At 52.2% G+C, this 27,556-nt stretch overlaps 1 protein-coding gene across 1 annotated transcript; it reads left to right on the plus strand.

Annotated features, from left to right (window-relative positions):
- Positions 1 to 1,026: 1,026 nt before the first annotated feature.
- On the plus strand, positions 1,027 to 27,556 carry SEC16B (SEC16 homolog B, endoplasmic reticulum export factor). Its single transcript, XM_062581496.1, has 25 exons — positions 1,027 to 2,231; positions 5,661 to 5,767; positions 6,413 to 6,512; positions 6,845 to 6,956; positions 7,686 to 7,833; positions 8,238 to 8,395; positions 9,047 to 9,108; positions 10,202 to 10,337; positions 10,987 to 11,217; positions 11,712 to 11,809; positions 12,537 to 12,618; positions 12,859 to 12,976; positions 13,188 to 13,299; positions 13,773 to 13,878; positions 14,625 to 14,765; positions 17,979 to 18,092; positions 19,040 to 19,112; positions 22,053 to 22,331; positions 23,527 to 23,594; positions 24,691 to 24,837; positions 25,298 to 25,387; positions 26,377 to 26,494; positions 26,624 to 26,697; positions 27,229 to 27,294; positions 27,402 to 27,556. The coding sequence occupies exons 1-25, from the start codon at positions 2,008 to 2,010 to the stop codon at positions 27,465 to 27,467; spliced, it is 3,030 nt and encodes a 1,009-aa protein (XP_062437480.1). The 5' UTR covers positions 1,027 to 2,007; the 3' UTR covers positions 27,468 to 27,556.

Here is a 27,556-nt window from a genome sequence, read left to right on the forward strand (position 1 = left end):
TCAAACTTCTTGGGTTGCATCTATCTGTCTGCTTTTTAAACTTAAATTCATGGAAGGATGGTGTTTGATCTGTTGAAGTAGTTACTACCCCCAGCTTCTTTAGATCACACGACAGGGAATTCTGCAATTTAATTACGCACTGTCTACAGAAAAGCCAAACAAACTTGATTTTAAGCCCATGTAATGATGTTACTTGGTACTTCTTGTACTACAGAAAGTACTGAAGAACCATTCCTTCAGCATTAACTTTGTCAATCATTCATGTACATTGCTACAACCTCCATTGATCTTTCTTTGCCCAAGTGGAAGAGCCTTAAGGCCTTCAGGAGGCCTTAGAGCTTACAGTCTAGCTCCTCAAGGTCAGCAAAGCCTTTTGAGGACTTTGATTCCTTACTCACAAATAACTACAAAAGAAACAAAGTAGTACACTTTTTTTGTATTTCACAGTTCTGGAACATTTTTCAGGCTTTAACCTTGGCTGTTGCTCCTTAGCATGGTGAACAGCTTTCATAGACAGGTCTCTGTTCAGGTCCTTCTTCCTTAAGTAGGCCCAAAGTTAGCAGAGAGGAAGGAAGACTAGCTTTCCCCCTCATTTTCTGCTCAGTCTTTTTACAAGCTCCTTTCAAGCGTCTGAGGGCATTTATACCTTAATGGCCCTGAGGAGCCTCACCTGGAGGCTCTACCCACCCCCCTGCCATGGGCCCATTTAAGCCCAGCTGAGGGCAATTAGTCCTACTTTAGGCTATGGTGGAGTGGTGGACATTTCTACTTCTGCTTGGCTACTTGCCCTACTGATCTAGGCCCTAACCCTGTGTTAACTCTTTACCCATCCCTGCAGGAGTGCCAGGGACTGGGACTGCCCCGTTAGTGGAATGCATGCTGGCCCATCATACTTCCACCACAGCAGGAGCTTTGGGTCTCCTTCTGCCCCTTGGACTGGCAGCAGAAGCTATCTGGTGAGCTGTTTTCCATGTCACTTCCTGGATGTGGCTTCTTGGACAGGAATCCTGTAAGTCAGTTGTAATAGAAAGCAAAACACTGCTAGGAAGTTGGGGTTATCTCTGTCTTGGAGAGCCCCAGGGGCTGGTTGAAGGATGGCTGTGACCAGGAGCCGTGTTCTGCAGGGGAAACTGCTTGGGGTTTGCAAATCTGTTCTGAAACCTTACCTGAGCACCCTAGACCAATATCACAAACCCTGGGTGCTGTGACAGACTGGGCCTCGTATCCAGGCTTGGCTTAGTTGCCTTGATCCATGCTTATGGAAGGCAATAAGTGGTGAAGGTGAGTGCCTGCTCCCTCTTGCCGACTTGCGTTCCCCTGAACAACACTTGTCTGCCTGGCGCCCGTTGGCACAGAGACCTGGGAGAGGAGCCGGTGCCCTGCAGCCTGGCGGGTAGAGCGAGGAGAAGGAGGGGGAAAAATGCGTATCCCTGAGGCGTTGTCTTTCCTGGGAACCGTGAAAGACTTCTTCAGCTCTTCAAAACGTCTGGAGTTTTAATGCTTATAATCAGCAAAAATTGGAGTGGAGTATCAACAGAGCACAGCTTAGAAAACTCATTTTCTTTTTCCTTTCAGGCTGACAATAAGATTTTAAGGAAAACTTTGAATAATGGATACACTTTTGAATAATGGATGTTTCACAGCCGAAGTCCCCTGACTTTTCTTTCTGTGCCTGAATGAGAAGCCTTTTAACTGCATTGCACGTGGTGCGGCGGGTGCAAGCTGCTCTGTTTCTGGCTGTGCTGATTAAGTGATGTGCACAAACCTCGCATTAAAGATTCAGAGAGGGGTAAGCGTACCCCAGCTCCGAGCTGGATGCAATGTGCCTTGCCTTTCATCAGCTAAAGATCTGGCACAAGACGTTCTGCATTTTTCTCTTGTCTCTCTGTCACGGCTGATCATAATTCACTTTTTTTGGAGGGTCGAATCTTCCCTACGTCCGTGGCGGTGGTGGTCTGCTCGAAGAACGTGCGTGTTGCCGATGCTCTGGGCTCAGGTGGTTTGGGCATGAGGTCACCTTGTGAAGCAGAGACGCTGCTGCCTCCTCCGTTTATCCCGTGGGACAAACTTCTAAGCGGGGCTACCCAAAGCGGCAGCGCTTCTCCCGCGGGCTGGCCTCGGAGATGGTGGCACTCGACTCGCCCGGGCGTTGCATCGTGCCAGGACGGCGGCTGCGATGCTGAGAGCCCTCCGAGCGTCCCGCAGATCGCCCTGGCGGGGGGTGGAAATCGGTATGCACGGCGTTTCTGTGCCTCTTCTGCGCTGCTACAGCGGCCTGCTGCTGTCTGTCCCTGGTTCTGGCACGTCTCCAGATTAATTCAGCTATCATGAAATTTTAACTCTGAAGCAAAAAAAAAAAAAAAAAGGGGGGGGAGACAAGGCCACTGAAAAAAATGTGAAGGACGGTTTGGGGTCAGTGGGGTTCTTTTTGTGCTATATCTGTTTCTCAGTCCTCAGTTTCCCCGATGCCTGGTGTGGTACCCAGCACTTCGAGTGAAACTAAACGGGTTCAGCTGAGTGAAACCCTCTGTCAGTGCTCCTCTAACTCTGCTGTCTGCAGGGAAGCTCCTCGGAGTCGATTAAGTCTCCTCTCCAAGCCTGGGCGCTGCGGGGCGGTGCTGAGCTCACGGGGTGCGGGAGCTGGCAGGCGCACGGGGGTGCTGCGGGGAAGCTCGAGGCTGGAGCCCTCTCCAGGGGACCTGAGCCCGGAGACCGAGTCCCGCGGAGTAAGCGCTGCCGGAGCCAGGCCGTGGCGTGGTCTCAGCCCTCGGTGTCCCGCCGGGCTGAGAGCGGGGCTCAGCAGCTTGAGCGCCGCTGGCGTAGAAAAACCCTACAGCTGAACATTTTACACTTGACGCTAGACCACGGGAATGCCCTTGGAGACCCGGTCGTTTGGTGTGGTGCAAGGGGCCCCTTGGGTTCCGTTTTGTCGGGCTTTTCCTCTTCCTTCGGCGAGCCTCCCTCCCGCGCCTCACGGGAGGGCGCCGGCAGGTTTCTGGCTTTGTGGAGAGCTCCTTCTCTCTCTCACACACAATTTTGCTGCTGCTTGACTTAGAGGACAACTGCAGTTTAGTTTTATTTCACAAAATGTGACATGACTCGAGCCTGTGATTTAGTGGCCTTGAAGGATATATAGTGTGTGTAACTGTGGCAGGCATAAGAGGCTGTTCGTGGTAGAAGAGTCATAAATTGAGACAAAAAAAAAAAAAAAAAAACAAAGCGAGGGAAGCGTTACTGTCCGACTTCACAAGGTAGCACGCGGCGCGGGGCGTGCAGAAGCTCTCTGTAACTGCCGGGGTCTTTACTGCGCCCCGTTCTGCAGAACGAGACCCGCCGTCTCGTCCGGTCCGCGGAGGCAGCTGGCGCCCGAGCGCCTCCGAAGACGCAAGGTGGCAATCTCTCCAAGAGCACGGCGCCGCTCGGCCGGAGCGTCCCCAAGCCGTCGCTCGCTTCCCCGGCTCTGGCGCTCGCTCCCGGGGAATCGGTGGCTGGTGGCGCCGCCTGCAACCCCGATACCGACCGGCCTTCCCTGCCGCCGCTTGAGCTCCTCGGGGCGGCCGGGTTTAGCAGCTGCCGCCTCCCCGGGGGCCCTCGCGCGTCCCCGTCTGGGGGCCGACGCGGCGGGGCTAAGCTTGGAAAAAGAAAAGCGGCCTCCTCAGGGTCTCCGCGGCTCCTTCCTGCCGTTCCCGGGAGGCCTGGCCGGTCCGCAGTCCGTATTTGCCTTTGTTCGAGGCTCCGTAAAACTTTGAACGGAAGCTGTGAAGCTGACGGGAGCTCCTGCATTTCGCCAGGCCGGAGCAGCTCGGCAGCGCCAAGGCGACGCTTCCCGGCTCTGCGCTGGCTCCGTGCTCAGTCGGCTACCGGGTCGTTGAAGTGCTAAGGCGACTATATATGTGTGTACGTAAATATATTTGCGCTCACGCAGCGCCGAGGAGAGTTGGGACGACGCTGGCGCGGGAAGTCAGGCGGGAGAAGAGCCGGCTTCGTGCCAGCCCCGCCGGGCGGGTTTCCCGCGGCTCTCCTCCGGCTGGGGTGCGGCCTCCTGCGTTGGACCAGGCGAGGCTGCGGGCCCCGGGAAACGGCCCCTTTCCGCCAGGCCTGCGGAAGAAGCCTCTGTCCTCCGAGGCTTTGAGGACCGCGGCGCCCGGAGCGAGCCGCCCTTTGCCCCGCGCCGTCAGCCGGGACTTTGGCCGCGGGGCGCTGACGCCGTTTGGGAATTGCGGAGCCAGGCGCCCGCGGAGGAGCCCCGGGGCGAGTCCGCGATGGATGCCCGGGCGCCGCCGCGGCCCCGGGAGAGGCGTGCAGCCCGGGGCCCGCAGCGGGACCTCCGCCGCGCGGCGCTGCGCGCGGGGGCCGAGCGCCCCCGGCACGGACCCGCTTCCGGGGCCGAGCGCCGCGGGAGCGCTTGCTCTGCCAGGCCGTGCTCCAGGTGAGATCCGCGTGGTGCCGACCGCGGCCCCCCGCCTCGCGCCTCCGCTCCCCGCGGCTGCTCCCGCTGAGCCGTGGCTGTCGCGGTGCCGGCGCGCGATGCCCGCCGGGGACAGCGGTGCCGGCCGCGGGCTCGGGCAGGCAGCGCCCGCTTGCCGCCCGGCCGCCGCCGCTCGCGTCCGAGCTGCAGCTGCAGGACAGTCGCCGCTCTGATCTCTGCCTTACCATTGCGGCTTCTGCAGTAGCTGCTCTGCAGGCTCCATCTCTGTCCCAAGGTGTCTTTTTCTTGCAAGTTTGATTAAATTTCTTTTTTTCTTTTTTTTTTTAAGTACAAGGTGAACAATAAAAACGTAAGTGGATAACATAGGAATAAAAGGAAGCTTGCAAGCTCAGCTGCTGAAACAGCAGACGGTAGAAGGATAAAACGTGGGGCCGAGGCTGCCTCAGTGAGGAGAAAAAAGCTTTGAATACTCCAGCAAGCCTGGGCTGCTTTACCTGAGTTATTGCCCTCTGAGAGTTGTAGGGAGAACGACACAGCTAATGCAGGGCTTTCTGCTGAGGTTGTGAAATGCTTGGCCGGGAAGGCTAGGTATTGCGCAGGACTAACTGAATTACTGTGTAAATTGTGAAGGGTTAAGGTGCACGTGTGTTGGGTGGACAGCTTGCGCTCTGGCTGGGCTCCAGCACAGCAGGAGACTCCTGCTGAGGTCTGCAGGAGATGCAGCAGCTTCAGAGGTTGACAGGAAAGATGCTTTCTGGAGGTCTCTCCTAAAGCATCCGTGAAAAGTGCTCCCTCTAACAGCTCAGTACCTGAGGTGATTGAGCAGAGTTCCCCAGCATCTGAAATTGGATGGCTTCTGAAACCGCAGAGCACAACTCTTTCTCAGTGACAGGGATGGGAACGGGTCCAAATCTCCCACCTCTGTTCTCCCTCTCCTCCCTGTGTGCGATCCTGGATCTGCTCCTGGCTACCTGTCCTATTTTTGTGACCCCTTCTGCCTTCAAAGATTCCCAACTGGGGTGCAAATCTCACCCCTGGATGTGCTCCCAGCCCTCATCCTTTGCCCTGGGGACCTTCACCTGGGAGCTGATCAGACACGAACTGTGCCCCTTGGAGGATCTGGGCTGGGCCTTTCTGCTGGATATCTGTGCTGGCCCCGAGATGCCCGTCGTGAATATAGCTCAGGTGTGGTTTTCTTTCTTTCTCAGCTGTGTATATTGTGGTGTTTCAGGCAAGGATATGAAGACCCCTACTGGAACTATGCAGCCCCCAGCTATGGAGATGACTATGCTTATTGGTGCTACCACAGGCAGCCTGCAGCCTGGCAGGATGACAGAGGTACGGCCACCTCTGTGGTCTGGCCAGGCTGGCCGGGCCAAGCTGTGCGCAGGAGTCCTGCGAGAGGCGTGCTGTGTCAGACAGCGCGCACAACTGTCACACCGCCTTGCTACCTCCAGGAGGGATGATTGCTGCTTTCTCTGCGATGGGCTATTCTACCTGTTGCGGTGTGAGGGCTTGGTACAAACCATCTCAAGGGGCTTTCTGCTGCCCACGCTCCCAGGCCGTGGATGCCATTTTCATGGTGCAGCCCTGCCTTGAGTTTCCATTTGGAGCTCTAAGTGGGAACTAGGTGCTCCTAGGGAACATTTAATTTTCATCTGCCTGGCTAAAAAAGCCAGAGTTGTTCCTGCTTGCAGGCTGAGCTCAATCATGCTGATCTTGCTGTGCAAACAGAGCTACTGGGGCCCAAGTTTTACCACATTTATGGAATTCCTGGACTCAAAACAGGAAAAAAGAGAAAGGGGTGTCTGTGCTGTGTCTGCCAACAAGTACAAGGCTTTATTGTACCTCTCTAACTCATCAGGCTAATTTGGAAGCAAATGGGGTGTGCATGGCAAATTGTCTGACTCATTGCTCTTCTGTAACTTCATTATGGCTTGTTGCTTGGGAGGAACAACACTAAATCTTGATTTCTCTCTGTAGATTTGAGATGGGGAGAGCCTTATGGTCCCAGTTACCAGGACCAGCACTACTACCGGGGTTACCATCCTAACCTGGTAACTCCATCTCCAGGGCAGGACAGGTAAGGGGCTGCAGCGGGAGGGTTGGGCTGCCTGGAGGCAGCTTTGTGGTCCCTCCGGTCAGAATAGCCACTGCTTCAGCAATCAGGCCAAGCCGTGGATGAACCAGCAGAAAGTTATAGTGCTTGGGAAAGGGATTAATGGTGCTGGTGAACTCTTCCTGTGCCATCTTAAAGTAATCACAGAGCTCAGGTACTGAAACATCACAAGAACATTGCAAGAACCCCAATGATATAGTCCAAGAAATAAATGCCTCTCGAGATGGCATCTGCTGCAGCAAAGTCTGCAACTGATCCCAAGACCTTGTCTGGATCCTTCCTTTTCCCTTCAGCAGGTCAGAGCCCAGCAACTCATTTGAGGAGAGCTTCTGCTCAGGCTCTCGGTGGGGGCAGGCAGGGGAAGACTCCTTTGGCTCCTCTGAGGAGGACAGTGGCCAGACTCGCAAGGTAACTTCACATGAGCAGGGCATGGAGGAGGTCGCAGCTAGGCGCCCCAGAGACTTTGTAATGCCCTGTGAATTATTACCATGGGTTATTGGTATTTATAAAATCTCCATCTGCCGGTCTGTCACTCCCATAGGTATCTGGTTGCATCTGCCTACTGCACAGTGCTGAGCACTGGGCAGAAAGCCTGGCTGGGTGGATTGCTTTTCTCCCTGTCGAGCGATGTCTGCTTTTTCTCTTCCCCTCCTACAGCCTCCTTGCGTAGTGTGACACCTTGTCACCCCTGCCCAAAGGAAGGGGCTGGCTGCTCCTTCGCGCTTGTGTCCCGATTGCTGTGCTTTGCAAAAGAGCAGATCAAGAGATCAAATCGGAACTTCTCTCTGAGTGGTTTTGCTTGTAGGCAGTGCTTTTAGTGATTCCCACGTACAGGCTGTGTTAGGGAGCCTGTGTTAGGGCTAGGAAAGCCATCGGGCTAGATCTGCAGCTAATTACTTTAAGAGCCATTGGTATGACCAGGGTATGTACTGCGATGAGCCTGAGATACTAATGTGCTCGAACTGGTCAGATGGGGATAGCCCGCACTGTGGTGGGTGCTGCTCGGGTCCTGCTGGGCACCTGCCTCACTAGGTAAGGGCAGATGGACCATTTGGGCCTGTTTCTCTGAAATGAAGCATTTTTTTCCTTCCTTCTCATGTTGGTCCTTCACCTCTGTGCTTCCCTCTTTCCTCGCAGCCTACCACCTCTGGCGAGCCCAGCCTGCTCGTGCAGTACCGCGAGTCTGGGCTTAGCTCCAGCAGCTACGAGCTCAGCCAGTACATCTGCGATAGCGCTGACCACTACAACCTGGTACCCATGGGGGCTTGGAGCCCGGTGCAAGTAGGTGAGATGAGATGGGTTCCTAGCACAAAGTGCTAATGGGGCCTGAGTAAATGGCCCATGTCTCGTGATCCTAAGATTCACTATCCCATCACTCAGCCAGCTGCAGCCATTCTAGCGTGCAGGTCTTGGAGGGCAGATACCCTTTCTTTGAGAGGGGTGTGTTGGGTGCAAGGCATGACTGAGGACCTAGGGCACGGTTAGATGGTTCTACATGGTCTGGTGGGTGCAGGGAGGTGCTGCACGTTTGCCATCTGCTTTAGGGGACTGTCCTTGCATGGACAGTCCCAGGCAGTGGTGGGCTGCGTAGGTGCAGGACAGGCTGGGACCTGGGTACATTGTCCATGGCAGAGGTGGTGTGGGGCCAGAGTAGGAGGACTCACTGTGGCCTGTGCCTCTGTCATGCAGGAAGAGCTTCAGTGTCTACACCAGCCCCGGTGGCACCTCAGAAGTTTCCATTGCCACATATGCCAGTGTGCTTTGGAGCTGGAGGGCAGCTGGTGCTGGTGTGCCCCCACTTCCCTGCAGAGGGGCAGCCAGCTCATGTGGAGCTGCACAGCTTGGAGGTATGCCACAGCCTCTGAAATAGCAGTCTCTCATCCTGCTGAGACAGACTCCTCTGCTTTGGGGGATGTACACATCATTGGTTGATGCCCAAACAGCCTTCTTAGCCACCTTCCTGTGTCCTACTACCATCTCCTCTCCGTCTTTTGTGGCCTCTCCAGTCTGTTTCATACCAGACCCCTCCTGGCCATTGCCTTCAGCCTTCACGTCCTCTATACCCTGCTCCTACAACTCTGTAATCCTCAGGTATTGCCTATAACCTGTTCACATCAAACCCCCCCCAAGGATGGATGAATGCTGGCCTGTACCTCTCTGAAGGACAAATCTGCTTACCTTTCTGAAGTGCCCAGATACACAGGCCATATTCATACCCAGAGCAGGCACAAGTCAGCCACAGCATTTGCCTCTATCCTATTTTGCTTCCCCAAGGAGGCAGATACCATCTCAAGAGGCATCTATTTCTTGGACCACATCATTGCGGTTCTTGTGATATTTCAGTGCCTAAGCTCTGTGGTTACTTTAAAATGGCACAGGAAGAGTTCAGCAGTACCATTAAACCCTTTCCCTAGGCACTGTAACTTTCTGCCAGTTCATCCATGGCCTGGTCTGACTGCTGAAGCAGTCCAGATGCTGAGTTAGCTCTTGCTTTTCAGGTGATCCTTCATGGCACAAAAGAGCAGGAGGAGCTGCAAGCCTTCCCAGGGCCTCTGGTCAGGTATGCCTCCATGAGGCCCAAGATCTGTTTTCTCTGGGGTTCAGGCACTGCCTGAGCTGTGGTCCAGGGCCACTGGCTGAGGAGGACCAAGAGATGAGCCGAGGACAGACTTCAGATTCCTCTGTTGGAGTCCCTGTAGTTTTGGGGGATAAGGATGTGTGCAAAGGCTAGATATGGGTTAATACTGGGAGGCTGTTCCCTTTCCTGAGGTGTAGATTGTTTTGGAGTGTAGATTTTAATTTTTTTGTGTGTATATATGAAGAATATTATATCAGTTATACCAGTACAATATACTAGTTACACCAGTAAGCCATATAAGTGACTTGTGGTCACTCATAACCAAAGCACAGAGAGAGTAGCAGTGTGTAGAAGAAGGAAAACTGTGCACTGAGTAAAAGACTTGAGCAAGCTCAGAAGCTGGGTAGAAATCTGAGGAGCTGGAGGTTAGCAATTCTGCCAAAGGGGACTTTGCTGATGTTAGAGTCCAGATAATGTGTTGGTGTGGTTGAGTCAAGATCAGCATCTTGCTCTCTGCTACTCTTCCTCTCTGTCCCACAACCACCCTTTCTTTCCAGGTGTCTAACTCTCTATTGCAAGACGCAGGGTGTGTGCACACAGCTTACAGGTTTCTGCCTCAGACCAGACGGGTTTATGTGGTCAGACATGTCATTCTCCCTGCACTGTATTAGTTAATCAGATAAAAGATACTGTCTTCATGCACAGCCTTGGATAGTTATGGCTGTAATAGCTCTGCTGCTAAGCAAAACTGAGGTTCTTTGCAGATGGATGGATGAAAATGTCAGGAGGGCAGAGAAAGGATTTGACATGCCTTCTTCAGCCTCGAAACATGGATATCTGCAAAATATCACAATAATAACCAACCTTGTTAAGCATTTTTGAGCTGAATGTGATCAATGCAGTATGTGGTCATTGACATACAGTGTTCATGTGGTCATTGAGGGTCCTCCCTTCTCTATCTCTTCTTTGAATCTTTGGGATGCTTGTCAGCAAACCTGGGAACCCTTCAGTTCTTAAGAGTGCCCAAGCTTGCATTTGCTTGGGTTACTTTTGATTCTTTCCTTTGCTGCTGCAGGGAAGATCTGCACAAGGTGGATGTGATGACATTTTGCCAGCACAAGATAGTCACAAGCTGTGATCTCTCAACACAGAGAGGCAGAGATTCAGCTCTTCTCTGGAAACTCCTGGTCCTCCTCTGCCAGCAGAATGGGGTAGGTGTCCGGTGGAAAGTGTTGACTCTTTTAATCTTTGGAGTCAGTCAGCTATATACCATTTCTATGCCTCTTGAGCAAGTTGCTGTTTTGGGGGAGTGCATCTTAAATGCATACCATTCCCACAGTGCCATCAACCACTTTGGTACTGCCCAGAGCATTTGAAGAAATATGTTCTCTTGGGTTGCTTTTCATCCTTGTGAAATACCAACATTGTAGTGGAATGGCAGCTCTGAAAGGGACCGGTGCCACCTTCATTTCAGAGTCAGTGCTTAAGCCTAAAAGGAGATCAATCTCTTAACTCAATGACACCTACCCAATCTAATCTGTGACCGCTTGTTGGAAGCGGGTGGATAATATCTTCAGTCTGGGTAGTGCTGTGAAGGTGCTGTGAAGTGCTGGTTGTGCTGACTCCCTTGCCCTTAGATACTGCATGCTGGTGACTGAGGCTAGTCTTGCTGGGGCACCTGTTAGGACATGGATAAGAGCTTATGATCTCCCTGCCCAGGGGCAGTTTGAACAGGAGTGGGTGGGTGCTGCTCCTGATGACAAAAGCCATCACCTGAGTCTGGGTGTTGGACTAGAAATGCTCTGTCATTGCTCAAAGGGCAGCCTCCATGTGCTTCATACCTCCTCTTCCCTGTCACAGTCCATGGTGGGCTCAGACACAGCTGAGCTTTTGATGCAAGACTGTAAACGCCTGGAGAAGTACAAGAAGCAAAACCCTGTGGCTAATCTGTTCAACCCGTCAGACGACGAGTGGCGGGCACATGGGCCAGGGATGGTGGACCTCCTTACAGGGGAGGTCCCTCCCATTGTGGAGACACTGGCACAGACTGTGGAGAAGTTCACCAAACTCCTCTACTATGGCAGAAAGAAAGTAAGTGGTGAGTGGGATCTAGCATATAGGGATGATTCTTTCCTTTGCCTCTGGATGACTCATTTGGCCTCTTTGGCAAGGTTTTAAAGGAAAGGGAAGTCACAAAGTGCCTTGGGTGTTTGTGATGTCTTTATGGTGTGTTTGAACCACAGGGCTAACAGCAGAAGTTTCCCACTTCTGGGAACTGGGATGGGGACCCAAATGAAGACCAGATGGACTGTTGTTGGCTTTCTTGTTGTTCTTGAGGGGTTTGGGTAAATATAGCATAGTCACCAGCGCTTTTGTGTAAGTCCCAAGTCTGCAGAGGGAAGAAGCAGAGACCCAGTGCATTCCTCACATGACCTAGCCATGTAGGGGGCTAGAGATGCCCCAAGGAAACTCCAGCAGAAATAGGCTACAGAGCCAGCTAGATAAGCTGATGTTCCCTTCATGGTGGAGAAGGACAGGGGAGCAGAGTTGACGCAAATGCCTTTTCCTCCCCACATTGGCTGCAGGAAGCTCTGGACTGGGCTATGAGAAACCAGCTGTGGGGCCATGCCCTCTTCCTCTCCAGCAAGATGGACCCTCGGACCTACAGCTGGGTGCTCACTGGGTAAGCTGGAGAAGTAAAAGTGAGGTGTGATGCCTGGGACCCCTCTCTGACTGATGTTGCTGAGCACGCATCCTCTCAGGTGCCCTTGGCCCTGAGGTGCTGCAAAAAACACTAATTTCCATGAGGCTCTTCCAATTCGGTGTTTTTTCTACCGGCCAGAGCAGGGAGGGATTGTCTGTCAGGTTGGGCCCAAATCTTTCAGGCTTCCTGCCAGGCAGAAGGAAAGGAAGCAAGAGAAAAGTAATTCCCTGGAGATACGAGGTGGATTCACTCTGAATCTTCCACTTTGCTCTAGCTGCAGAGATCAACAAGAGCGGTAAAGCCAAGAGTTGGGGCAGGGGTTCAGCCCACTTAGCCAGGACCTAGCCCAGGCTGGACCACAGCACCTCGGCTGGCAAAATGATTCCCAGTGAACTGCCCATGCAGACATTTTCTGCTGGACTGAATATATTCAGGAGAGTTAACAAGGAACTCTCTCGCCAAGCAGTATCCTTTTAAGGAGGTATTATCCAGCATTGGCCCTGAGATTTGCTCACTCTGGAGGTAACAGATCACCTTGTGGAGTTTGCTTTCCTTTCTGCCTTGGCTTCACCAATGAGCTGAAGCTCCCAGGAGATGCCATTCCTGGGGCGTTTGAGACGTGCTCAACCACGCTGAAGCTGAATGCGGATTTGGGCTCTTACGCTGGGGTTGCAGCACAGTAGCTGTCTCTGCTGCCTCCTTGCAGGTTCACCAACACGCTGGCTGTTAATGACCCGCTGCAGACCCTCTTTCAGCTCATGTCAGGAAGGGTTCCCCAAGCAGCGCAGGTATGTGAATGAGAGCCCCCATCCCCTAGCAGTGCCCTCTGGGTTGCTACTGGGTGAAATGCAGTCCTGTCTTCATGCTACAATGCTACGCTTTCATGCTTCGACACCTGTGTCATGGTGCAAGAAAACACTGAGAAGGATGTTGTGGGGAGTTGTGCGGCATGGAGGCTCTTTTGCTGCAGACTGGCCAGCCCGTGCTGTCAGGCTCAACTTCTGTCTCCTTCCTTGTCTCCCTCCCAGTGCTGTGGGGATGCCAAGTGGGGAGACTGGAGGCCTCACCTGGCTGTGATGCTGTCCAACAAGGTTGGAGACACGGAGCTGAACCACCGTGCCATCGTCACCATGGGAGATGCTCTGGGTGAGCCGAGGCCTCGTTCAGAGGCCGGCTCGCAGCCCTGCTGTGCCTACGGCTGCTTCTGTGTGCTCCTTTCACAGCACAGAGGGGAGAGGACATCATCCATTAGCTGCTCTCCTGGTGATACCTGGAGCAGCTGGGGTACAGGTGGCACATGTGACTGGGGTCTGAGGCTAGCGTTTTTTCCTTCTCCCTTCTCTCCTTCCCCATTCAGCTGGCAGGGGATTAACAGAAGCAGCTCATTTCTGCTACCTGATGGCAGATATTCCTTTCGGTTACTTTGGAGAGAAAGCGGACCGCATGGCTTTGCTGGGCAGCAGTCACCGGTGAGGAAATCCAGGCAGGCAGTGGCCTGTCAGTACTTCCAGCTGCTTTTCCGAGTTGTCTCCTTCCTTCTTCCTATCCCTATGATCTCAAATTGTTCTGCAAAATGGGCTGGCAGCTCCCCAAAAGTTGGAGTCTCACAAACAAAAGTCTTACTGGAGGAAGAAAATATCTCTGTACCTGCTATTGCTTTGAGTTCCCAGCAAATTCAGGAATATTGCGGGTTCTTTGCTTTCTTCTGGTGCTCGTTCATGCTCTGGCCTCATGGAGATGATGTGTTTCCCCTCTGGAAAGCAGAAAGTAAAATTCTGGCGAGTAAAATCATGGGATTTTACTGCTCTTGGTTTTTGCTCTGGGCCTCTTCAGCATGCTCCAGGTCAGCAGTGCAGAGGAGCAGCAGACCTGTGTACCAGGCTCTCTCGAAGGGAGATCTCTGCTCCACTCCCTGAACTGCACTTTTCCTTCTCTTTTGCAGTCAGGCATTTGCCCAGTTTGCCAGGACGGAGATTATCCAGCGCATGGAAGTCTTTGAGTATTGCCAGCAGCTGCGACAGCCCAAAGCCTGCCTTCTCTCCTTCCAGGTAGCAGAGACTTGCAAGCGTGGCCAACAGCAGCTCAGACCAGCCTTAAAAAACTCCCTGTTATATACATCCCTCCACATGCACCCCCAAGCCCAGTTGCAGGTGCTCCAGCTGGATCAGGGCTGTTGTTCGAAGCCCTTCGAGGCTTTTTCCCTCTTTGGCTGCGGGAGCTGCTCTGCCCACTGGGCTCAGCACGGGTTTCTCGAAGGCAGGGCTTTCAAATCCTCTTCTCGGCACAGCTCATGGGAGCCTGAGCCAGGGCAGCTTGTGGGGCTTGATGCCATCTGTGTTTGATCTGTGTTAACATGGGTCTAGTTCCCCTCCTGTTCTGTAACAGTCCTGGGTAATTGATAGACTTTTCATATTGTAAATAAGCACCCAGCTGCCACTGCCTCGGGCACTGCACAAATTGTGTAGATGAAAGTTGTGGCTGGAGTCCTTCCCTGCCATCGATCTGCCGGCACAGTGAAGTCCTGGTGCTGAGGGGAGCACAACTGTGCTGCCCAGGGTCAAGGTGGGGAAGGAGGGAGGGTGTCCCAAATTAGCAATGACCTCTTGGTGGTGGCACCTGTGACCTGGGATAGTTTGAGTCACACTAAGGTGATCTGCTGCTGCCTCATCCTAAGAGCTTAATGAGTGCGCTGTGCATGCAGCCTGCGAACTGTACTCCTTGCACCATGGCATGAGGGCGTGGGCTTCTCCTGACTCAGCTTCCCACCCCACAACTGTTTATTTCCTTCCCCAAGGTGTACAAGCTCATCTATGCCTCTCGCCTGGTGGACTACGGGCTGCCAGCCCAGGCCTTGCATTACTGCGAGAGGATCGCCACTGTGCTCCTGGGCCAGGGGCTGGCCAGCCACCCCACGCTGGCCAGACAAGTGATGGAGGTGAGTCTCGTGTCATGCTGCCTTGTGGCCACACGAGGGATATTCCATGGGTTTCCCTGGCTCTGGTGGGGGCACTGTCAGGGACCTGCCAAGGTCAGTATGTGGGGCTTGACCCATCCTAGAGATGCTTGTACACAGCTTTGGGATGGTACTGATTTGTGATCTTCTAGTAGGAAGCTTTCTTTCAGTTTCCTACAGGCAGGGGGTGTTCAGCAGCTCTGGAAAGCAGTTCTGAAGGTTTGCTGGCTGGTGTGTGCACAACTGGGCAAAGCCAAGACCTTCAGGATCTGCGCACGGCAGCTCTCTGTTCAGGCAGCATCTGCCTGAACAAGAGCTGTGCTGACCTCCGCAGGGCCCAGAGAAAAGCACCAATAGCTAACTCCAATACCTCAGCCTTTTGTGGTGGGAAAGAAGGGAATTATGCTGCTGGTCAAATAGGATGATATGTTTGGAAGCAACGGATTTCTTTTTTCTCTGAAGCTTTTTTGAATTTATAAGTGGCACAGATTTAAGAAGCTGAAACTGTAAGTAGTTGCTTGACACTTCTCCAGTACCTCATCTCAGGATGGCACTGGCCTGCCAGGGTGCTCTCTTGGGGTGAGTAGGAGCATGTGCCAGATTTTTGGCATTGGTTTCTGTCCTCCCCTGGAGCTGGGCAGCGCCGTGGCTGTTCAAAGCCAGCTTCTGCTGGGAACAGAGCAGCAGCTGCACGGGCTGGTGGTGCCCCAGAATGGAGAGGCAGGACGAACATAGTGGAGACGCCTGGCCGAAACAGGCTGCAGAAAACCACCTGATAGTCTGGCCTGAAGCTTGGCATTACGTAACGCTGTGCCGCGTTCGACCCCTTCATGGAAACCTATTTACTCTAACAGCCTCTCAGATCTGCTGTTCTGCTGGGAATAATGCTTCTCCTGGGAGAAAACACTTTCATCTGAAAAACCAGTGCATTCATAGACGCTCTTGTCTTTGATGTTTTAGACTGTGTTACAAATTATGATACACATTAGTGTTTGATTAAGACTTCCCCTCTTTTGAAGCTGGGGACGATATACAACCAGGTGTTGGTTCATTAATATTGGATCAAAGTGCGTATTAGCTTTTGGATTAGACATTTCTCCTGTTTAGGAGTAATCATGCTTATAATTTCCTCTTTCCTGCCATTGATTTAGAATGAACACATGTGTTTCCAAAGAGATCTGATGATGGTGTCCATCAGATTGGAGTAGAGTAGCCTCCTGGCACCCAGCTCAGTCACTCCAGCAGTGCTCTTAGCTCACGTCAGCTGGTTCCTGTCCTGACTCGGGGACAGGCCATGCTAGTTTTGTTTCACTGTAACCTCCTGGAGGTGGGAATTGCATTTTAGGCTGTTTTAGACAATCAGTTTTTAAATGTGTTGAATACGAAGAAACAGCCAACGTGGCAAATCCCAAGAAGTGGGCTAACATCAAACACGTGTTACGGGTGAGAGTCATCTCCCCTCATGCCAGGTGTCATAAAACTGAGTGTCCTAGTCTAAGCAATTTAGCCAGACTGTCACTGTAGTGACTTGGAGGTAATGGCTCTCTGCAGAGCCATTCATCTCACCTTGAGATAGATGGGATAAATTGCCCCAGGAGTGCGTCTCCCTCTCTGTTTACTGTAGATGGAGCCCCTTGTCTTTTAGATGGCTTTTAGATGCAGACCCTTCCTTTGCAGGAGAAACTCAACACCCAGCAGCAATACTGCAGAGAAGGACCTGGGGGAGACAGTGGAACATGGAAGAAATACAAAACAGCAAAATAAGAGGATGCCTTTTTTTTTTTTTTTTTTTTTTTTTTAAGCCAGTGTTATTCTTGGCTCGAAAAGGGAGAGTAGCATGTGTGAGACAAGGAGGTGATAACCCCCTCTGCTTGGGCCTTGCGGGGTCTTGGCTGGGGCACTGTGCCCTATTTGGGATGCTGCACTCTGAGATGGTGCCAAATTGGAAGAAGTGCAGAAGAGAAGAACAAGAATGATAAGAGACTGAGGAAAGAATGACCTCTGAAGGCCTCAGGGTTATTTGCTCTAGGAAAGATATTCTAGGGGAGGAAGGAGGTAGAGGGGGGATGTGATAACCATCCTCCAATATGTAGAAGGCTGTTTTTAAAGAGGCTGGTGCCCAACCGTTGCCCACAGCTACTGAGGGAGCAAGAAGCTTAATTTGCAGCAAAGATTTCACTTGGATATCAAGAGAAGCTCTAGCTCTAAGGACACTAAGCATCAGGACAGCCCTAGGGGAGGGAGACTGTGAAATCTTATCCATGGAGATTTGTAAGTACCAATCAGACAAACAGCTGTAAGGGCTGTGTGGACATACAGGGTATCTTTTTAGAGTAGGCAGATGGATCAGGTAATCTCAGAAGGTCCCTCCCACCCTCCTGTTGTTTGCTGCTGTTAATGATGATAATGCTTGTTTTAAAGCCTTGAACCAAAGGCCGCTAGGGTAGCGGGAAGTGACCCTTCCTCTTTACCTGGCTGGCAGGTATCTCCATTCCCGGAGTGGTTCAGCTGCAGTGATGTGGCTCAGCCTTGTTAGGTAGCAGCACTGTGCTAAAAGGCAGGGTGGCCCCAGGGGCTAGTGAGCAGCTTGGGTGCAGCTCCTGTCTTTTGTGCTCAAAACCAGGCAAAGAAAGATGGCTTGAGGATCCTGGCCTGTGCTCTAGCCTGCAGCCAAAAACCCACCAGCTCCTGTCCTTCATGGGACAGGTGAAGGTCTGATGTACACACCTGGGAGTCTGGGTTGGTTTAAGAGCCCTTGAGGTCCTGTTAATCCAGCTGTGCTTTGGGCTGGCTAGCTGACAAGGGGGAATAACAGTGCTCATTTGGTTGGAGTATAAGAAGTTCATAATAGTTTCCTGACTTGCTAATATGAAGAGGATAATGGTACTTCAATGTACCTGTCAGCAGAGAAGTCCTCTGAGATCCCCTGGTGGGAGGCACTCAGTATGGCACAGAATGAGGGGCCTGGTCTGTGGTCAGCACTTCTCAGCAGTCATGCAGCAGAGGTAATAGGTCTTGCATAAAAAGCAGGTGTTACTCGTATTTCTGTATTACAGGGAAGTGCAGCTCTTGTCCTGTTTTGCCCCTGGCCTCTGTGCCTGCCTGTGCATTAATAGCTGTGAGTGTCGATCTCCAGAGCTGAGATCTTACTTAAGAACCCTGTTTCCCTCCTGCCTCTTTTTCCTGGCTCTGCAGCTAGCTGAACGGCTGAAGCTCTCCGACCCACTGCTGCTGGAGATGCCAGATCATGACCAGACCCTGGAGCCCGACTGGCTCGTACAGCTCCGAAACCAGTGCCGGCAGTGGGAGGTAAGGATGAGTGGAGGAGGGGCACCGCCTGCCTTCTATTTTGGCTGCCATGGGTTGGGGAGCTGTAATGGAGCTGGTTTCTGGTTTGTGGTTTGTCTGAAGGGGTATCTTCCTCCTTCCCTATCCTAAATAGGGGGGCAAGTATCAAGGTTCAAAGGCCACCTTTTTCACTGAGGCTTTTCAGAGCTTCTTTTCCCCTTGATTCATGAGCAGGACATGCTGCAGTTCAGGGATATGGTCTCATATCAGGGACCTGCAGTTTCAGCAGGAGCAGAGAGAGGATTGCAACATACTTGGGGAAGGGCAGTGAGGGCTACAGAGCTTTGCAAGGGGTGAAAAGCTCCTCTCCTTGTCTTGACTCGAGAGCAATAAAAGGGGCTGGCTGACAAATAGAGATCCCTTACTGTGAGGACATTGCAAGGCACATGGCCAGGGCATTGCCTTGCAGACGTGTGCTCTGTTCCTTTACTTGCGCTAGAGAACTGATCTGGAACTCAGATGGACACATTTCATTCATGTTTCATGTCTTGTTCTTGTTCTTGCCCCTCTTTCTCTCTGGCTTCCCATTCTGCCTGCTCTCGGCACAGTGGTGGTCACGCTACAGTCTTGCTGCAAACGAGCTGTAATTGCGCTGGTGCCAGTGGAACCTGTGGCTCCAGGCTTCTCCTGCTGCTCTTGGTTTTGAGGAGCCCGATCCATCCTGTGGAGTCTTTCCCACCACTTGCTTGCTCTGTGCTTGGGTGGCTGAGGAGCTGATGCTCCTCCTATCACTTAGGCTCCTCAAGCCAGTGGGGGAGTTGCAAGGCAGAGCTTGCCAGCATGTGGCTCTCCTTTACATTGACTTTGCAGTTGATTTAGTCTCTCCTGCCTTCCTGTGCTGTCCGGTTTTCCGTATGCAGACCTGTTCTCCTTCTGGTTTGTCACCTTTGTTTTCTGACTCCTTGTAGATGAAAGAAGACCTCCTTCCTGGGCTGGCATCAGGTGAGCCAGAGCTTTCCAGAGCCAGTGGATCAGCTGCAGGTAAAGAAATGGAGCAATGCATTGTATGCTTCTGTCCGGGGCTTCTCCACACATAGCATGTGCAGTTATATTGCCAACCAGCTGAGGCTGATCCCAAGCCTCGGTGCCTATGTGATCAGGTTTTCAGAGCCAGCTGGCGTTTCTCAACAGCTGTCCTCTGCCCTTGCATCTCTCCAAAGCACGAAAGTCAGCACGCGTGGCCTGATTCCTCCTGAGAAGCGTTCCTCTGGCGAGGGGGTCTGCCAGGGACAGGCTGCATGCTGAACCTGGTGTTCTCTCCCAAGGCAGCTGGGAAGAACCAGAACCGTGCCAGGAAGGCTTCTAGTATGCTCTTGGACTGAGCATCCTTTCTTCTCCTCAAAGGCCTGGCTCTAAAGACTCCCTCCCCTCCCATTCCCCTGATATCACTCATTGGCTCCCTTCTGCTGGGAAAAGGGGAAAGGAACAAAGCTAGAGAAACCTAGTCTTGGTCAGGGGAGGGAGGCCTTGGTGACAGGGAACTGGCTAGTTCTCCTTCCTCTTTTCTCCTGTGCAAGACCCCTGTGTGTCCTGGAAGCCTGGTGAATACAAGGGCAATCAGCCAAGACGTGTGGAAAGTAGCAGGGGGCACTCAGTCCAGTTAGACTCCTCTTCTCCCCACTGAGGAACAAAGTCTGCTCAAATAATTGGGCCTAATTGATGCAGCTTCAGGAGTCTCTGTGGGCTTCATGGAAGAAGGACGGGGTGGTCACAGTGCCAGTCTGGCAGGCAGCCAGCTGGACAAAGCCTGTGTCTCCTTGCCAAGCCTCCATCTCCAGGGAGCCTCAGGGGAGATGGCCTCATTCTTAGATGGTCCTCTGAGGACACAAATTGGAGCTGAACTAACAGGATTTTATACTTGCTCACAGACTGAAAGATTCAGGAAAGAACTTGTCCTTCTACATGCCACGATTAAGCGTGCGTATTGATTAAGGCCCAACATTCATCCCCCCCACCCCCGGTTCATCTCTTTGTTCTGCCTCTCTGGGACCCTGGGAGTGCTCTTTTGCTCTGGGACATCCAGAAGATCACATCCTTGACATAGTCTTCAGGTGAGACATCAAGATGAAGGATGCAGGCATCCTCAAATGGCTTCAAGGTAGAGGCTGGAGAGCTTTCAGTTCCTGTCTAGAGAACACATCAATTGGGCAGTCCTGCACACTCATCAGCATTGCTTAATAGCCTCCTCTGTCAGTAGGCTGGCTCTGGCATTGCTTTTTGCTCCTTGATGCCTGCTCATACCCAGTCTTCTGGCACCATGCAGCAGAGAAGCGGAGGTAGAAATGCCAGCATTGATGGGTGGGGAACGAAGGCTGATGCAGACAGGATAAAACATGGCAAACTTCTCCAAGTCATTTCTTCCTATCAGCTTTCTCTGATGCTGCCAAATTCCTCTTCAAGGAGCTCTCCCAGGCAGTAAAAAGTATCATCAATCCTGATTGCCTTCTGCTTTTATCAGGGCTGAGCACTGAAACTACAATTATCTTCTGAAAAAAATTGCATGTATGATGGGAAGGTTTCTCAGAGGCCAGGACTACTCCAGGTATACCCTGTTACCAGCAGCTCATTTGGTGCTTTCATTCATTGAGAAGGCTGTTCAGAGTCACCAGCCACATTGGGTATTGACTTTTAATCTCTCGTCTGAGGGATGTGTGTGCAGGGAAAGCTGGCTCAAGGCTGAGTTCATCCATCTCAGAAAGACAATAGCTGAATTAACTTTGCTTGGACCCCGCTGGCCCTGTTCCAGGGCTGACCATTCTCTTAAGTTTAGTTTGGGGAGATCAGTGGGGAAACTGAAGCGGGTCCTACCAATGAGCAAGATGGGACCAATACAGTCATGGAAATCTCGCTCTCTGTCCTCACTGTTCTTCAAGCAATAGGTGTTCTCCCTGACTTTCCCCAGCATCTGTAGCTGCTTACTGGATGAACTTGTCAGGCAGTGTGGAGACAAGTGGCAGCAGCTCCTGGAATCAGGTGGCTCTGTCACCTTCCTCCTCACAGGATCTCACTGACACTGCAAAGATATCTCCAGGACTTTATGGGAGTGGTTTACGGGTGAAAAAGCAGTAGCTGAAGCTAACCCTTAGCAGGATAGGAGTGATGATAGCAGGCAAAGCAAAGAGACTTTTAGCATTCTTTTGAAAAGGCTCCATAGTCAATCCCCAGGCCGGCTTAGGGGCTGGATCCTGGCTGATGGCCTCTGTCAGCAGCAGGGCTGACACTTACCTGTGCAGAGCCTGTTTCTGTCTTGGATGCCAGCCCCAGAGCTGGAACAAGCAGTCAGTAGGAACTGGTATGCATCCTCGTGTCCCTTGGTGCATCCCTCCCTGGGACGAACAGCAGTGTGCTGCATTGTGTCTAATGCCAGATAGAGCAGCAAGTGCGTTTGCTGAATAAAACAAGCCCTTGCCACTTACTCAACCTGTCTTTCAAACAAACAAAAACATCAGAACATCCACCTAAAGCAAGAAACTCTGTGTTCCTGTGGAGCAGGAACGAAGGCTAGGGCTTAACAGATGCACCTCAGAATCAGAGAATTTTGTTTCCTGCTCAGGGCATGAGGTAGGAGTGAAAGAAAAGGCTGGAGGCTCTGGGATCCTTTGAACTGCTAGGCACATGTTGCTTTCTCTTCTGGTCTCTTTGCTTCCATAATGTTCCCATTCTGAGTTTTTGTTTGCAACCTCAGGCATGTTCCCAAGAGATTTTCCCCATCTTTCACAACCTACTTCCCTTGAAGCATATAAAAGGTCCTTGCTATCATGCTGTGCCATATCTCCTTCCTCACCCACGCATGTTCCACTGGGATTGCTCCTCACCATTTCTCACGATCTCCTATTGATGTATAATGGAAAAAGAAAATTCTATGCAGTGATGCAATAAGATTGTAAATACTGGAGTAAATTCCCAAGGTATGTTTTCCAGATGGAGAATTTGGCCGTGGGTTTGCCAAGAGCAAGGGCTACCAGCATGACCAGTGGCACCAGCAGAGCAGCCCTCTGTTGCTGCAGAGAACAAACTCCCAGGAGGACTCCTTTCTCCAGCCCTTGGCACCTCCTCTGGCATCAGCATCTGATCAGGTCAAAACATCGCTGCCGCTCAGTATCAGGCCAGAGCACCAGGCAAAAGTGCTCAGCCCAGGGACAAGTGTCCTTCTAGGAGAAGTTTGCTATGACCGTTCTCCACGGGTGGTCCAGCCAGCAGGTAAGCATGGTGGTGTTTCCCTGGCAGCACTCTCCAACCTGTAGGAGGAGAATTCAGTAGAGAGTAAGTGTACGTTTGTGTGTGCACAGAGCAGAGGAAGGATGGTGTAAGCGAAATATGTGTTTGGTTCAAATCAGCCTGCCTGGAGCGTTCCTGTAAGGGTAGGTCTGGGTAGATATTAGGCTACATTTGGGCTTCCTTTGTATTCATAGGAATAAATGAGCGGGAGATAGGTCTGAAACACACCTGTTCTTCCTTGTTTTTCTACAAAAGTGCCTCTGCCCCATTCATAACAATTGCATGGGTCTCCCCTGGGGAAGTGTGACTGAGGAATCCTTGCACGTCTGGTCTCCTGAGGCACATGCATCACTTTGAACAACACTCTCTAAAGGCACTGACTTCACCTCAGTGCCTTGTTTCTTTGAAAAAAAGCACTCTAATACCGTCTCAAACTTGGCATCATGTTTATCCAGATGCTTCCTGTACACAAATCACTTCCCATCAGGACTGGCCACCCTGGGTAGCTGATTCTTAATTTTTACAAAACCTCGCCCAAAGCAGCAAGGGATTCTATGATTCTATAACAAACTCCAGGGCTGGCAGCTGTACTGCTTCCCTGCTGGGTGGGAAGAGGAGCTTCAAATTCAACAGCACAAACCAGATTTTTGTCTGAGAGATACTGGTGCAACCTTCTGGCTTACTCCCTTCCTGATGCCAATACAGTTATAGGCCTGGATTTTTGCATCTATCAGGGAAGGACTTTTGGCCATGTAGCCTTGCTCTGGGGTAGTGATGTGACGCAGAAGGTGAATTGCTTAGGAGTACTTGGCCCATTTCAGCAGTATAAAAAATAGAGGAGGAAAGAGGCATCTCCTGATGTTAGTGTTTTTGGTCTTATTATGGAAAAGCAGCTGATTGCTGTGTCTGGCTGGAGGGGTCTGGCTGTTCCTGGGAACCAGACTGGTTTCTGGCTGCACATCCAGCTTCTTGCAGAGCATGTCGGCATGTGCCTAGATTGATTTGGCCTCTAATGTGAGCTGAAGCATCTTGCAGCAGAGAAGCCAGCTGAGTTGCTGCCTGGATTCTGTAATGATGGCAACATTATAAATACCTCTAGCCAATGCAAAAATATTTACCTGTGGGAAAGTCGCTCCCAGCAATGAATCCTGACTGTGCCCTTCTCTCTGCATCTTAGGAGATGCCAAGGAGCCTCAAGGCTCCCCACTGCCCCATGGGGTACAGCAGACTATTGCAGGAGAGCAGGTGAGATGAAGAAGGATGCAGGTGACTTGCCCAGAGAGGTCGGACAGACCATATTGCTTAGTGGCCGGGCAGACCTGGAGGACTCTCACTGGTTTATCTCCCTTCATGTGTTTAACCTGCATGAAATGCCATGTCATGTTGCTGTCTGTTCCCTCTCAGAGACCTGATGTGATATGGTAGCTCTCAGATCCTTCCACCCCCCTCCCAGCTCAGTGGGACATTTGGCTGCACCTGACTGCCCTAAATTGCTCACTGCACCCTGCTACAGGTCCATGCTGTGCAGCCTCATGCACCGGGGTGGGGGGGGAGGCACGCACAGCTGCTAGACAGGGGTCCTGGTGGAGTGGTTCCTCAGATTGGTGCTGGTTGTGTCCACCTATGATAGTTAACTTCACACAATTCTCCATGCTGGACCCTGGCACCCTTGGTCTCCAGACATCTTCTAAAGAAGAATATTCCTTGACATTGTCTCTTGGGAAAAAGATTATTTCCAAAGGCTGTGTTGTGTACAGGTTTCTGCCCTCTTGGTATGGCCGTGGGTGAGTTGAGGCTGGTAGGCTCAGCCTATTGTTCCTTACATCTTGGAACCAAAACCCAGCGTTTTTATTTGTGTTCTCACGTGTTTTTAATGGGACTGATGATCCCTCTGACGGCCAGAGAGCTCTGAGGTTCAGACTGGCCCAGCCAGCTGCTATGTTAACTCTTCCCTGTCTGCTGCAGCAGGATATAATAGTTCCCTAGGGATATTATCCATTGAGCCTGAATTAGAGGAGTCCCTGGACCACTCTAATCATGGTCAATGCAGATACTCCATGAATGTCAAGGCAATGTAACTAGCTTTATGATGGCCTTGCTCGCCTCTTTGTAGGTCTGCTTGATGCAGGTCTACAGGAGATAGCCAGACCTATAGGACAGACAGGAACAAAACTGGGCTTAAGCCTTTCCAGAGAGCTCAGGTCCTGAAGGGAACTGACCCGTGTTAGCTTAATTGCCCCTGCCTTTCAGGATGACTCCTCGCTGTTGTCTGTAAATCCCCATCTCCCTGGCTTCCTTGTCTGCTTCTTCATGATATTTATAACAGTATCTCTGACACCAGCATGAGTTAAATGTAAGGGCCCGAACAGTCTCAGAGAGCTCTACCATCTCTATGGAAGAGGACATTCAGCCTTCCTCGGAAAGCGTGGCCGAGGATGTCACTGATGAGCAGTCCTCAATGGAAGAGGAGAACCCAGATGAAGTTAAGGTGAGTACCCAGCAGCTGATGTAAAGACAAATGCCCCTAGCTTGTCCCGAAGCCTCCTGTTCCTGAGGCTGAGCTGTCTTACCTCTGTGCCTGGCCTGCCCTGTGTAACCACCCAATGCTGTCCCTGACCACTGTGGTCCAGCTGAGCCCCACACAAAATGGGGTGCCAGCTCCTGAGGTGCTGTGGCTGTGCCTGGCTTAGTGGAACTTCTCAGCTGTGCTGCTGCTTTGCTCTGGGCGCCCTTTCTGGCAGTGCCGGTGAGGGGGACAAGCAAGGAAATCCCCCACTCTTGCTCCTAGCCCAGTAGCACGGGCAGGTGCTTGCTCTCCTCTCCATCATGCCTGGGGCTCAGGAGGCAGGAGTGAGGCTGGATACCAGGCTCTTGTGGGCTATGGTATCTCTAATTTATCACTGTTTTTTCTACTAGTTTCCTTTTGATTTTGAAAAACTATTTCCCAGAGCTCGGGATTCAGATGGTTCGGTTGGTTTCGATCGAAGCCTCCAAAGGAAGCCTCTCCCAAAGCCACGTCCGACACACTGGGATCTCAGGTACCAAGAAGCCTAATGAAGGCTGTCCTGTCCCACGGTAATACCTCAGGGCACGGCAAAGAAAATGGGTACTGTAATTCTGCCTTCACGTGCTGTATCTCCCCTCACTTCTCCTCGCGTGCGTGACTCAGCTGTGCCCACTGGACAGATTTTCACTTCTGTAGCAGGCCTGCTTTGTGCTGCCCTGCACGGGGATGGACTGACAAGGGAGACTGGGAGCCCTTTTAGCCTGGAAGTGAATTCTTTATTATTAATAATAGTGTATTTATAAAGCATCTTTGATCTGGAAGGTTCTCAAAGTGCTCGGCAAACTCTGCAGGGATCGCTTGCCCTCCGCTGAAGTGGAAAGCAGCAGCTGCTAGCAGCAAATGGCAATGCTCCAGTGGTTGTTAGGAGCTGAAGTGAAGAATAATTTCTTTAACTGGAAATGCAGCAGAGATGGGGGGACAACCGCATGTAATTACCCCCAATCCTGGCCACATCCTCCTTGGGACATGCAGATACATGCACATTGTGTCTCTGTGGCCAGAACTATTGGTTTGGAGGCAAGGATGTCTTGGAGCGATCTCTGCTGGGGAAGTCTCCTCCTCATTCAGAATGACCTCCAGTCCCATAGCAGGAGACTGGGGCACGTTCTTCCCATAAGAGACAAGGAATCAAGGGTTACAGCTAGCCCGGTTGGCCCTCTGCACTGCAGTAGGACAACAGGCTTGGTGTCCAGCCTCTTACCCACTTTTGAGCTCTTCAGGTAGTTTAGATTTGCGACATGGCTCTCGCCGTGGGATCACTTGCCCTGACCAGTTACAGATGCCCTTAGCTTGGGTGCTTGAAGCTCTTGGGTCACCTGGGACAGGGGAGATCTTCAGCAGGATTGGGACAGACCGCTGTCCCAATGATTAAACACGAACCTCTCTCCAGTGTGGAGCCATTCCCTTTCTGCCGTGCAAGGCCCTTTTGCTCTAAACCAGCGGATGTGGTTCCCTCCTCAGGAACGGTCTTCGCCATCCCCCCTTGCTTCTCCTCTTCCAGTGCCTGGGACAAGCCCTTCAGCTCAGCTTCCTGGGGGCTCATCTCCTACTGCACCCAGTCCTGCCTCCAGAAACCCAGGTAAATGGGGCAGACACTGAGTGTCTCCTGTTCACACCCAGCCTTTTAGAAGCTGCTCCTTCATATTTTAAGGGTTGGACATCCTGGAATGAATGAAACATGATGCCGATATCCTTGTTGTCACCCCAGTGTCCGTGGAGATGAAAAGCTCCTGGGGCATGGACGGCAGCGAACTGGCAGCCTTTCCTGAGGCTGGAGATGAGGTGAGGAGAGGAGGGTGGTTCACGTGCCTGTCTGTGGTTTGGGGTGTCTGTGCGTTTTTGCCCTCTTTTCTTAGAGCAAAGTCGTAAGCAGTAACACTCCTCTGTCTCCATAACGTCTTCAAACCTTGTAGGCCTATTTTATCCGAATTTGCCAAGGGGTCAAAAGCTTTAGAGTTGCTATGTTTGTACAAAAATTCATTAATATAGGTGGTGAGTAGAGCTTTATTTGTGCCTTACTGTGAACTCAGCACAAAAACATCCCCCCTGCATACCCGTGGTAGTGGTGGGGAAAAACCTTGATGGCCGTTTGCAGCTTATTACCCCTCGGAGGACCTGTGACAAAGATGGAAGTCCCGGGTTGGGTTCCTTCTGCCCAGCCAGGGGGAGGATGGAGGATGGATGTCCCTCCTGACCTGGTTTTGGTGGTGAGCCCTTAACATGTGGGGCAGAGCAGTGCATATGGGGGGAGCCCCCCTCTGCTCTGACCATGGGGGGTGGCCACTCAGCTTCTCTCTCCGTGCGCTGTTCCAGGAGGGCTCCCGCGCAGCCCCGACGGCGGGGGCCGTCCCGCTCTTCAACCCCACCCAGGTCCCTCAGGTGAGAGCGTCCTCGCAGGCGTCCTGGGCGTGGGGCGTCCTGGGCGCGGGGCGGGGGTCCGGCCCCGAGGACGCCCCACGTTCTCAAGGTGTTTCTGTGCTCCTCAGTTTGCTGCTGCCAGGCCCCACCAGCCCCGGCTGCTGGCCCGGCGGCGCTACCCCGACCTGCCGTGAGCCCCGGGGCCCTCTCCTGCCTTTGCCCCGGAGGGGCTGGAGGCCCCGCGCGCCGGGAGAGGCGCTCAGCACCCCCTCGCCTAGGCGGG

The sequence above is a fragment of the Rhea pennata genome, chromosome 8, assembly GCF_028389875.1.
Source record: "Rhea pennata isolate bPtePen1 chromosome 8, bPtePen1.pri, whole genome shotgun sequence".
In the NCBI taxonomy this organism is placed as follows: domain Eukaryota; kingdom Metazoa; phylum Chordata; class Aves; order Rheiformes; family Rheidae; genus Rhea; species Rhea pennata.